General features: G+C 43.9%; 1 protein-coding gene across 1 annotated transcript; it reads right to left on the bottom strand.

Annotated features, from left to right (window-relative positions):
- Positions 1-5,800: 5,800 nt before the first annotated feature.
- Positions 5,801-12,204, bottom strand: GTF3C4 (general transcription factor IIIC subunit 4). Its single transcript, XM_063431315.1, has 5 exons — positions 11,923-12,204; positions 9,555-11,354; positions 8,428-8,558; positions 6,171-6,259; positions 5,801-6,065 (listed from the first exon to the last, which is right to left on the bottom strand). Exons 1-5 carry the CDS (start codon positions 12,190-12,192, stop codon positions 6,001-6,003), a joined length of 2,355 nt encoding a protein of 784 aa, XP_063287385.1. The 5' UTR covers positions 12,193-12,204; the 3' UTR covers positions 5,801-6,000.
- Between the last annotated feature and the right edge of the window lie 520 nt (positions 12,205-12,724).

Raw genomic sequence — 12,724 nt, 5'->3', positions numbered from 1 at the left:
AGCTCCAGGCACGATCACCAATTCAGCAGGCTACAGTGGTTATGGTGCACAGACTGCCCCTTTTATATATACATAAAATTGTAGACGTGTAGAAAACTGACAAGAGTATTGCATATTTAGACCAAAATAGTCCAGTTATAAAATTAATTGATGGACAATTTTCATAGCTTAGCTAATTAGGCCTAATATTTCCAATTCCCTTCTCTTTCAAACTATTAGTTTAGTGAATAAACACTTGAGAGTCCAGATCAAATGATTTTTCATAGACTTAGCTAAACTAATCAATGCACGTCTACAGGGCAGAAAGGCATGGCACAGGTGTGGGAGGTATGTTATGTGGCTCCCAGTCAAGATGCAGCCCTCATATTTATGAAATAGCTCAACGCCAAATAAATCCAAGTACTAGGTCTTGTTTTTGCAATAATCTGCTATTATCTATTTCTGTATAACTCATACCTTACTTCTAACCAAATATCTGGGTCACTGGGCACTGTATCGATGACAGATTTCTGTTTAACTCAACATTAGAAACATCACAGTCGTCCTAATGATGTGGGCACCACATGGCAAACATGGATTGCCAGAGAACAGCACCGCCAGCTTCAAACTGCCGATAGCAAGTGGCACCAACTGCTCGCTGGCATTTCTAGACAAATAATGACAATGCTATTGGTGCCCAACATAGTTTAACTCCTCCCTGCCCCTAAAACCCTTTGTATTCCTTTTTATCAGTACATTCCACAATGGATTCTACTGTAGGCCAGGCCTCAATTATCAAAGAGAGGTTAAATAATTCATTCCACAGTGCAAAAGCCAGGATGTAGTTATCCTGCCAAGCCAGCATAATTAAGCCTTATGACTAGTCATCTCGCTGAGGTCTACGCCATCCATGTGTCTGTATATAAATCTCTACACAGTAAAACTAGTACTACTTAATACGGAAAAGATAAACTGCTACCCAACCCAGTTCAATATAAAATAACTTTTATTAGATTGGTTAAAATAGGCCTATTTAGGTTGCTACTAGCCGACATCTATGTTTTATGTCCTGGTTGTTTATTTTGCTAATTTTAAGTGATCTTAACAAAGTTACCGTATATACTAGAGTATAAGCCGACCCGAATATAAGCCGAGGCCCCTAATTTTTCCCCAAAAAACTGGGAAAACTTATTGACTCGAGTATAAGACTAGGGTGGGAAATGCAGCAGCTACTGGTAAATTTCTAAATAAAATTAGATCCTAAAAAAAATATATTAATTGAATATTTATTTACAGTGTGTGTATAATGAATGCAGTGTGTGTGTGTATGAGTGCAGCGTGTGTGTGTGTATGAGTGCAGCGTGTGTGTGTGTATGAGTGCAGTGTGTGTATGAGTGCAGTGTGTGTATGAATGCAGTGTGTGTAGGGCCGGTGCAAGGATATTTGCCCCCACCCCCGTGTTCCTTCACCCCCCTCCCCCAGTGGTCCTTACTTCCCCCTCCCCTCCCCCAGTGGTCCTTACTTCCCCCTCCCCTCCCCCAGTGGTCCTTACTTCCCCCTCCCCTCCCCCAGTGGTCCTTACTTCCCCCTCCCCTCCCCCAGTGGTCCTTACTTCCCCCTCCCCTCCCCTAGTGGTCCTTACTTCCCCCTCCCCTCCCCTAGTGGTCCTTACTTCCCCCTCCCCTCCCCTAGTGGTCCTTACTTCCCCCTCCCCTCCCCTAGTGGTCCTTACTTCCCCCTCCCCTCCCCTAGTGGTCCTTACTTCCCCCTCCCCTCCCCTCCCCTAGTGGTCCTTACTTCCCCCTCCCCTCCCCTCCCCTAGTGGTCCTTACTTCCCCCTCCCCTCCCCTCCCCTAGTGGTCCTTACTTCCCCCTCCCCTCCCCTCCCCTAGTGGTCCTTACTTCCCCCTCCCCTCCCCTCCCCTAGTGGTCCTTACTTCCCCCTCCCCTCCCCTCCCCTAGTGGTCCTTACTTCCCCCTCCCCTCCCCTAGTGGTCCTTACTTCCCCCTCCCCTCCCCTAGTGGTCCTTACTTCCCCCTCCCCTCCCCTCCCCTAGTGGTCCTTACTTCCCCCTCCCCTCCCCTCCCCTAGTGGTCCTTACTTCCCCCTCCCCTCCCCTCCCCTAGTGGTCCTTACTTCCCCCTCCCCTCCCCTCCCCTAGTGGTCCTTACTTCCCCCTCCCCTCCCCTCCCCTAGTGGTCCTTACTTCCCCCTCCCCTCCCCTCCCCTAGTGGTCCTTACTTCCCCCTCCCCTCCCCTCCCCTAGTGGTCCTTACTTCCCCCTCCCCTCCCCTCCCCTAGTGGTCCTTACTTCCCCCTCCCCTCCCCTCCCCTAGTGGTCCTTACTTCCCCCTCCCCTCCCCTCGTGGTCCTTACTTCCCCCTCCCCTCCCCTAGTGGTCCTTACTTCCCCCTCCCCTCCCCTCCCCTAGTGGTCCTTACATCCCCCCCCTCCCTCCCATAGCGGTCCTTACATCCCCCCCCTCCCTCCCATAGCGGTCCTTATACCCCCCCTCCCTCCCATAGTGGTCCTTATATCCCCCCCCCTCCCACAGTGGTCCTTATACCCCCTTTTTTTTATTATTATTATTATTATTTTTTATTATTATTATTATTATTTTTTCTGATTTTATTTATATTTATTTTTCGTCCCCCCTCCCTGCTTGATACATGGCAGGGAGGGGGGCTCTCCTTCCCTGGTGGTCCAGTGGCAGTTCAGTGGGGGGGAGAGGGGGGCTGGCAGAGCTGTAACTTACCTGTTCTGCAGCTCCTGTCAGCTCTCTCCTCCTCTGCGCCGTCCGTGCAGCTCCTTCTATCAGCTCACACTGTAAGTCTCGCGAGAGCCGCGGCTCTCGCGAGATTTACACTGGGAGCTGACCGAGGTGCTGAACGGACGGCGCAGAGGAGGAGAGAGCTGACAGGAGCTGCAGAACAGGTAAGTTACAGCTCTGCCAGCCCCCCTCTCCCCCAGTCTGTATTATGGCAATGCAAATTGCCATAATACAGACTATGACTCGAGTATAAGCCGAGTTGGGGTTTTTTAGCACAAAAAATGGGCTGAAAAACTCGGCTTATACTCGAGTATATACGGTACATTTTATATTGGGTAGCTGTAATTGGTTGGGTAGCTGTTTATCTTTTCCCTATTATATTTTGATATCCATTTATCAAGGGTTATCCTCCCCACCACTTACCCCCAGCTTGACCCACTTTCCCTGTCCCCATATGTCAATTAAGGTGCCAATTAATACTGTTGATTAAAATATTGTCCCATTGTTTCAGAGCTGCGACTCTACAACTCTTTCGCCACACTTACTAGTTCACCTTCCTTAACCCCTTAAGGACCAAACTTCTGGAATAAAAGGGAATCATGACATGTCACACATGTCATGTGTCCCTAAGAGGTTTTCCTGGCACTAGAGAATCCCTTTAACCCTGTTTTCCTGGCACTGTAGAATCCTGCAGTGCCCCCCCCCCCACATTGCTGAAGATGTTAAAACCCCTTCAGACACTTATCTGAATCCAGCGCCGATGGGTTATATCCGCCGGCGGGGGAGACCTAATGTGCATGCACGGCAATGACCGCGAGCATTAGACCTCCCCATAGGAAAGCATTATTCAAAGACGACAAAAAGTAACCTAAGAAGCCGGAAGACCTTCTAGTGGCTGTCTCATAGACAGCCACTAGAGGAGGACTTAATCCTGCAGGGCAATTATTGCAGTTTATAAAAATTGCAATAATTGCACTTGCAGGGTTATTGGTGATGGCAGTTGGCACCCAGACCACTTTAAGGCTCTGAAGTGGTCTGGGTGCCTACAGTGTCCCTTTAAACATAGTAGGGTAAATCATTGGCACTAGTCAGGTTGATTACTTTGCAGGCATAATTGCTCACATTTAGCAATTAAAGGGACACTATAGTCACCAAAACAACTACAGCTTATGGTATTTGTTTTGGTGAGTATAATCATTCCATTCAGGTTTTTGCAATAAATGCTGTTTTTCCAGAGACGCTCAGCCAATCCAATGCTTTCCTATATGAAAGCATTGTGATTGGCTCAGTACACCACTTCTGATGATGTCGCCAAGCAGGCAGATCAGGGGCAGAGCCAGCAGCAGCAGCAGACTGGAATAAAGGTAAGATTTTGCTATATTTAAGGGGGTAAGGGGGAGCAGATGGTGTTTTAAAAATGAAAACATTTACTGTTTTTCTGGTCGTCCCCCTATCAAATTGAATTGATAATATAGAGCAGGCTGCGGCAGCGTTACCAGGCACTAGGGAGCACTTACTTGTAGACTAGCGCCCGGTAGAACGTCGGTCCGGCATTCACCACAGCCTGCAAAGTCAGGACCCCTCTCCCAGCAACGCACCGCGGCAGCGGAAGGGCGTGTCCTTCACTCGCTCCTGCCCCTTGCCCTGTACATGGGGACAAGTGGGCGGGAGAATAACAGTCAATGGGGCTGAGAAAAAAAGTGTCGGCCGCCGAGCGCAGTAAAGAAGACAGGAACAAAGTGCAATGCAGGTAAGAGAGAACTTGCAGCGTGTATTTTAGAGAATGTGTCAGTCTGTACTTGGAACGGTGTGTGAAGGTATGGGTCTGTCTGTGTGTGTGTGTTTTTACGAGTCAGTGTGTATATATGGGTCAGCATGTGTGTGTATTGGTCAATTTAGGTAATTCTGCATGAGTGGGTGGAACAAATGGGGCGGCAAAGGCGAGGGAGGCAAAAATCCTTGCACTGGCCCTGAGACTGCTGATTTGGTGACTTAAAGCATTTTTACCCTCAACACTACTCGCTGCTGCATGACATGTCTTATCAAGGCAGGTGTGTAACGACCAGTTAAAGGGATGATATAAGCAGCCAGACTACTCCATCTCAATGAAGTGCTCTGTGTGCCATTTCCCTACTAGTTTTAACTCTGCAAATGAAAACATTGCTGTTCTGCAGGGACAGTAATGTTTTCACTGCAGTGTTTAAATGGCTCTAGTGTCGGTCACTAACAACCACCAGAGGCGCTTCTGTATATAGCGAAGTAAACTTGTCTATTTCAATTAGATAGTATGATAGAGCTCATCTGGCACAGCGCTACGTTTTGCCTATAACTGCTTTTCTATGGGGAAGCCTTGGATTGATGATATTGGCCAAGGAGGTGAGGCCAGCCACAGACAGAGCATCATGGCGTTGGATAAAAGGTGAGTTAACTACTTTTTAACCCGAGGGGAGAGGGTGTTTCACCTAAACGGTGACTAGATCTCTATAGCATTAGGAATACACATTTGTATTCATAACAATATAGTATTCCTTTAAGCAAAGGTAATGCGTTATTTCACTGATATTAGTATGAGAAACCATTTTAAGTTACACGTATGGGTGAGTTAAGGTTTGCTTGTCCCAACTGCCCTTTTCTCAGTTTCCTTATTGTCGATAAAAGGAGTCTTCCAACCTTTCAATCTGGTTATCACATTCTTCCTACAACTGTTTAACCTGTTCAACTTCTTGACTAACAAGTTTGGACGCAGTGAGTGACTGTCGAGATTTTGGCAGGCTGCATTCATCAGTATGAAACATGTTAATTCCCATCAAAGAGATAAAATAACATAAGATATACAGGCCAGCATATCCCTAAACTAGATGCATTTAAAAAAGAAATATATAAAATACAAAGTAACCCAAACAGATGGTTTGATATTACACAGTAAACTCTATCCAACCTGTGGACAACCACTGAGTGTACTTATTCTGATCTTACCCCTTTTTTCATGGTTGTAGAATGAGACAATGTATCTACAAGATGCCACAGTGGGGGGGGGGAAAGAAAGTCTTGAGGAAGCCTTGCAGTCTACGGGTGGTGGGTTTCTCAGCATGCCACTGCATAGCACCTCTCTTATGCCCCTTGCTGGCAGTTTAGATAAGTGCGATCATGGTAAGAGCCAAGTGGTAACGGTCAGCTCATACTGCCACTGCACAGTATGTTTACAGTTTCCATGCCAACTATTGAAGTTATGGTGAATGGCAACAACGTGCTAAAAAACTGGTGAATCACATAACACACAAGGTCCTTGTAGCAGCTTCTTTATCCAATCGGCATCTAAAGAGAACAGAACAAAATGTATATACAAGATCATAATAGCCCAAGGAAACAAAAATATACTTTCTATATCCTCCACCCATTCAAGGATAGTTTACTATTTACCTCCTGGGATTGGATTAACTGCAATACTGTCATTCAACAAGCAACGTCTGAAGAGTAGGCTCTGGCAGGCTTGATACGTGAAACTGCACCTACATGGTATAGGAAGAACATGAAACAAATTTAAATCTCTCACACATGATACAGATGCCCATTTAAAGGGACTCTCCAGTGCCAAGAAAACATATCCGTTTACCTGGCACTTCAGAATTCTGCAGTGCCCCTCTCCCTCCCACCACCCATCCCATGTTGCTGTAGGGGTTAAAACCCCTTCATTGACTTACCTGAATCCGATAGCTCTCAGCGCTGGGTCAGGCTCCACCCACACTCCTTCCCCGCCGGAGATCTAATGCACATGCGCGGCAATGGCAGCTCACGCATTAGACCTTCCCATAGAAAAAAAATTGTTCAATGCTTTCCTATGGGGATTCCGGCGACGCTGGAGGTCCTCATCCTTAGCGTGAGGATGTCCAGTGCCATTTTACATTTTTGGGGGGTTTTAAAGGACTTAACTCTGCAAGGTATTTATTGCAGTTTATGAAAACTGCAATAATAACACTTGCAGGGTTAAGGTTGATAGGAGTTGGCACCCAGACCACTCCAATGGGCAGAAGTGGTCTGGGTGCCTGGAGTGTCCCTTTAACATTGATAGCAGTTGCTTTCTGGGATGAAAGGCAAATAGAACTTTGTTAATTTTCAGTTACAGGAAGCCCCAAATATCTAAAATCACTAGGAAGAAACTCTGTTAGAAATATATGTTTGACTACATAAGGGAGTTGTAGCGGGATCCCACAACAAGGATACACAAGCTCATAAGGAAATGTGAGATGATTTGTTGGATGGGCAGAACAATTTAAGTCTAGTTGTTCCCCAAGTAGAATACAATAAGTTCATCGAATTGATGCATTTTACCTAAGAGCTAGTAACTTCTACCTCTGTGTCCGATATGAGAATAGAAATTGATACAAACATCCTACATCTACAAACATTTAACAAAAAAAAAAATGTAAATAAAAAGAAAAGTGTAGCTTATAGCACTATAAGCACCCAAAATAACTTTAGCTTAATTAAGCAGTTTTTTTTGTATATATTGATGCCTATAGTATCAATTTAACTTCTAATGGCTGATAGTTGAGCAGTGAAACTGCAGGGGTATGATCTATACAACAACACTGCTTCATTAAGTTAAAGTTATTTTGGTGCTTAGAGTGTCCCTTTAAAAAAAACTATTTGCTTCCACTAAAAACACATTTAGTTGTCACAGAAACAAGGTATAATTTCAAGTCACAAACTTTTCATATGAAGAGATCAGAGGAATGTTGTCAGCATTATCATTTCAAAAGAGGATGCCAATTAAATGAATATGAAAATACTTCAAGGGACACTAAGCACCAAAACAACTTTAGCTTAATGAAGCAGTTGTGGTGTACAGATCATGCCCCTGCAGTCTTACTGCTCAAGTCTCTGCCATGTAGGAGTTAAATCACTGTTTAGACAGACCTAGCCACACTTCCTCAGAATTTTTTTTTTTCATTTTCAAATAACATCTTACAGCACAGTGTGTTAACTTTAGAAGTTATAATCTCCCGCTCTGTACAAAACACTCTAGCTACAGTGTTCTAATAGCTATTTTAAAAAGTTATTAAATACACTGTTTTATATCCCCCGGTGCATCAGTCTTGCCACGACCACCGCTCCTCCATAGGCTCAGATCATTGACCTCAGCCAATCCAATGCTTACACAGAAGGAAGCACTAGGAGGCTACTGTGCATTTTGAATCTCCTCAGAGAAGCACTGACGCAATGCATCTCTATTGGGAGTGTTCAGTGTTTCTATGCAGAGTGTGAAGACACTGAATGTTGGTCCTGCAATTGTTGCAGGACTGCATCCAGGAAGTCCCTTTAGTGGTCATCCAAATGACAGCAACCAGAGGTGGCATTACAGACTATAGTGAGTATAGTCAGGAATTCAAAATGACTTTTATATTGAAGGCCAAAAGTAGCTGAACTGGAAGTTGACTTGCAGAATATATATAGTTTATCTTTAACTATGATTTTTTTTACTTTGAATTCCCAACAATGATCATTTTAGCGAATACACAGGACAGACAAAGAGAAAACAGCATCCAATTCAAAAAGTATATGCTTCAAAATAAACAAACAGCATTTAGTTTTAGATTAAAACAATAAAGTTGTCTTTCTAAATGTTCAGTTGCTCCTTAGACCCAGGCAATGCACTCTATGTAGAGGAACAGTTTACCTGAGCCAGATATGTCCATTTGGGCAGGTGGTCTTCTTACGATCACTAAATGGTAACACTTCTTTACACAACGTGCAGTACTCGTGAAATGTCTGTTTATACATTTTCTTCTCAATGTATCCTATAAGCACCTGATTACATGCCAATAAAAAGAAAAACAAATGTGTAAGATAAGTAGAACCTAAAATTAACCCCTTAATGACACACATCATGACTGCAAAGATGTAAAATGATTTGCCTAGCACATTGACGTAAATTTATTAAAAATAAATGTGCTTATATTATACATTAAAATATGCTGTCCAATTGTTCGTTTTCCGCTCCTTTGTTAAAACTTTTAAGATTTCTTATAGGCAAATGTTGCAGAGAATAATCTGTGCCTGTGTAACACACAGAGTCCCTATACAGACATACACTGCAAGTATAGGTACCATCTGATATTTGCTAAATGGCCCAATTACTCTGCCTGTTACAATGCAGCCTGCTGAAAGGAAAGCAGGAATGAGTCTGTAGGTGAGTACCAAACTCACACCTACATATATATATATTAAAGTATATAGTAGGGATTGACCAATATTAATTTTTAAGGGCCGATAACAATTATCGGTGGCCTTTTGGGCCCAATAACCGGTACTGATATTCTTCACCCCTCCCTGCCTTTTACCTGTGGCCATGAAAGGGAATTATAATCCCTGGTTGTCCAGTGGCTTTGTGGCTGGGCCCCAGGACACGCTATCTTTTGTTTCAGACAGGTCCTCTCTCCAACTTACAACACTCCATGAGAGTTGGAGAGAGGACCTGCCGGAAACAGAAGAGTGCTGGGTCCTGGTTGCCCCCTCTACAATTTGAGTGGCACCCGGGGCAGACTGCCCACCCCCTACAAATCGGCAATATCAGTATCATTTAAACCGATACCAATATTTGCCATAATGCCACATATTGGCCAAACCGATAATCTGTCGATTCCTAGTATAAGGGAAGAAGATGCATAGTCTTGAGAGACCTACGGTAGCCAAAATTAAACTGAATACATAAAAAGGTCTTTTCTTATTTAATAATATTTATTTTTTTAAAGAATTTGTAAATTATTAGACAGTATGTATAAAGAACAAGAAAACAAACGGCACCTGTGCTGCTTGGTCGTTCCCATCTTTATCTAAAGAGAGAGATTCACAGATCCCTTTCGTTGGAATTCGAGTATTTTCAATGACACATGTGTGCATGTAGACCTCCCCCAGCACGCGTTTCATATTTTCCCTGAATAAGTGTGCCTCCACAGAGTCGATTTTCTTCTGTATTTCTTCAAGACCCTCATGTTCAGATGGAGAACCATTGTCCACCTCTGCAGTCTGTTTGGACGTTCCACTAGGAATCTCTGTGTCTGTCTGCTTTGATGGGCTAGCTTCATCTTGATTTTCTGGGTCATCTGCATTAGTGCTCCCTTGAAGTGGATCATCAGTTTTAGGAACTTTGGATTGCTTAAGGCAGGGCTTCCGTGTTTCAGAACTGAACTTCTTATGTGACTGGTACCAAACTCTTAGAAGGAATAGGCGGAATCGCCAGAAATATAAGGACCCGTTCTCAGTTTTTTTGTCCAGTGCATCTGCCAAAAATTGAGGGATGATTTTCTCCTTTAAGATCTTCCACCTCACAAGGTCTGTAAGATCCATTTGCCTGAATAAGTTTTGTTGGGAGCCCTCCAAAAGTTGGGCTGCAGCTTCCTCAAAAGTCTTAAGGGCCAAAAAGTTAATTTTGTAATTTTGATCTACTGGATGCAACCCATTCTTTATGCCTTCAGACGTGATACAAGCCATGTAAGCTCCACTAGGGCTAACTGAGATGCCATGACACTTGACAGAACCATATATATCAGACAAATTGACCAGTTTATGTTCAAACTTCAAAGCAACATCAGTGAAAGTTGGGATTAACTGTCTAACTTTTCCATCTACAGAATTGGTATAAGTTGTGCCATTCAATTTATCAACTGCCATAGATAAAATAGGCAGAGAATGGAGTCCAGTCACGTGGGAATTGTGAACATTAAGACCTGCTTTTGAGATTAACAATAAACACCAAAAAACGTAAGGACCCCGTGCAGCCACCACTAGGCTACAGGTACATTTTTGGTACGGGTGATGAAGTGCTATGCATTTTATAATCTGAACAGGCAACATGTCAGTCTCTTTCCACAGGATAACAGGTTGGCGTAATGTAAAATATCCTTTTACGGCCTTTAAGTTGACCGGGAGAAGTTTAATTGGACCCAAACTGCTCCCTACGATCAATCCACTCATTTTCCGATTGTTGTGTTCATATTCCCACCAGGCCAATGTACTTGGAGACTGGATCCCAGATTCAATGGTGTTGCAGGAAACAATTGATTCGTTACCCACAACCGGAAGCTGGAACTGCCATACAGCGACATCAGCGTTTTCAAAGAGCACAGCCAAAAGTAATGTACTAACATCCTTGCATATATTGTCCTCAAAGACCTGTTGAATGGTGCAGATTCCAGACCACTCCATCCTGACCGGAGTTTGCATGCTGTAGCGCCTTTTGAATTCTGTGAAGTCACCTAAGTTTGAGTTGACATTTTCATTCTCATTCTCATTTACCCTGTAATTGGCCTGCAAAATACGCTCTCCATACTTTTCGGTCAAGTCGATCAGTGTTTTCCATTGTAGTCTGTTAACATTTGCATTGATAGTCAATCTGTTGTCCATGGTAAGTGTGGCTAAAAGACATCTTCCGTTTACATCACAACCCACGGGAGACCAGGTGGCATACCTGAATCCTGCCAAAGGTGGCATAAACTTGCCCTCAGGATTGAATACTCTGTCCAACACAAAAGTCTGTCTGAGTGCAGGGTCTTTTTCTTCAGAAAACAACTCTTTACATCGTTCAACATCTTTTGATGAGCCAACCTGCAAAGCGGAAGTGATACAATATCAAAAGGTTATCTTACAACGGATAATCTTAAATAAAAATGCCATAGAAACACTTGTATTCCTAGCACTATAGTATCCATTTATCAGAAATAAGTGATTTAAAGAAACTCTGCAACCTCCACCCCCATGAGCATTTCATACAGCGCTACGGAATCTGATGGCGCTATACAAATAATAATTATAAAGTCAGCTGCAGGGTTATGGTTTTATCTATGGAGGAGGGTGCAGTGTTGCGCATGCACGAGTACACCAATGACATCAGTCGCAGGGACTGAAGCGGATCCGCCGGAAGATGACAGCGCCCACAAGGGGCAGGTTTAGGCAAGTAGAACTCACCTTTGCCTGCGCCCAACGCTCACCATTACCAGCGACACTGTAGCCAGATAGTGACTTTAGATCATAAATGGCAGAGAATTTAGCAGTGAGACTGCAGGAGCATGATCTATACACCAAAACCAATTTGCTAAAATTATTTTTAAGCCCTAATGCCCCTTAAAGAATTAGACCTCAGGAGCATGAGACTTGAAATGAGCACATTTCTCACCTTGAGGCGGCAGGTGGTGGTCGGGACTGGTAGAGAGGTGCGGTGCAGGCTGAGATCAGGGCTGCTGCCATTGATATCATAGACCTGCTCCAGGACAGACAGGTGGACTCTGGTACACACAGACAGGCGGTGGTCCTCAGACCAAGACACCGGCTCCAACCCGCTCACCGGGTGCAGCAGCTTCACGGACGGCTCCCGTTTGTAAACGCTCAGACGTAACTGAGAGCGGGAGTCCTGCTCCGGTAGCTTCGACTTGCCCTCCTCTGACATGTCCCTCCGGCTCAGCGCGTCCTCACTGAGCGCGACGCTTCGAAAGGAAGGACCCCTTGTTTCTATGGCAACTAGGCTGCCCTCAAAACGCCTGCGTGGAAAACAGCACCTTAGTCGTGGACAATGTGTCACTTGTGAATGAAACAAACATAAAAAAACGAATTAAACTGTGTAATAAAACATTGCATGCTAGGTTATCTGGAGAACCTTACATTTCTCAATTTTGAGCATATATTTATTTATGATGAATTGAAAGGAGAATGTCAAGATTTCTGTCAAAATAGCCAAGGTGAAAAAACTGTCTATAGTCAGAGCTTGTATATTTTAAACCTACATTGTGTAGTTTTTTGTTTTTTTTTAATTCACTACAATTGGGATTCCAGTGAATAAACTCCAATTTTACAGAAAACAAAAAACAAAAACGGCAATCCAATTATCATTAAAGTTATTAAACACCGACACTGTTTTTCATTCTGATAACTCCCATCACTGGGTGAGATGGAGTGAGTAGTGTAATATCCATCGCTGGTGA

This window comes from Pelobates fuscus, chromosome 9 (assembly GCF_036172605.1).
Source record: "Pelobates fuscus isolate aPelFus1 chromosome 9, aPelFus1.pri, whole genome shotgun sequence".
NCBI classification, from domain to species: domain Eukaryota; kingdom Metazoa; phylum Chordata; class Amphibia; order Anura; family Pelobatidae; genus Pelobates; species Pelobates fuscus.
This window is presented reverse-complemented; position numbering and strand designations above follow the sequence as displayed.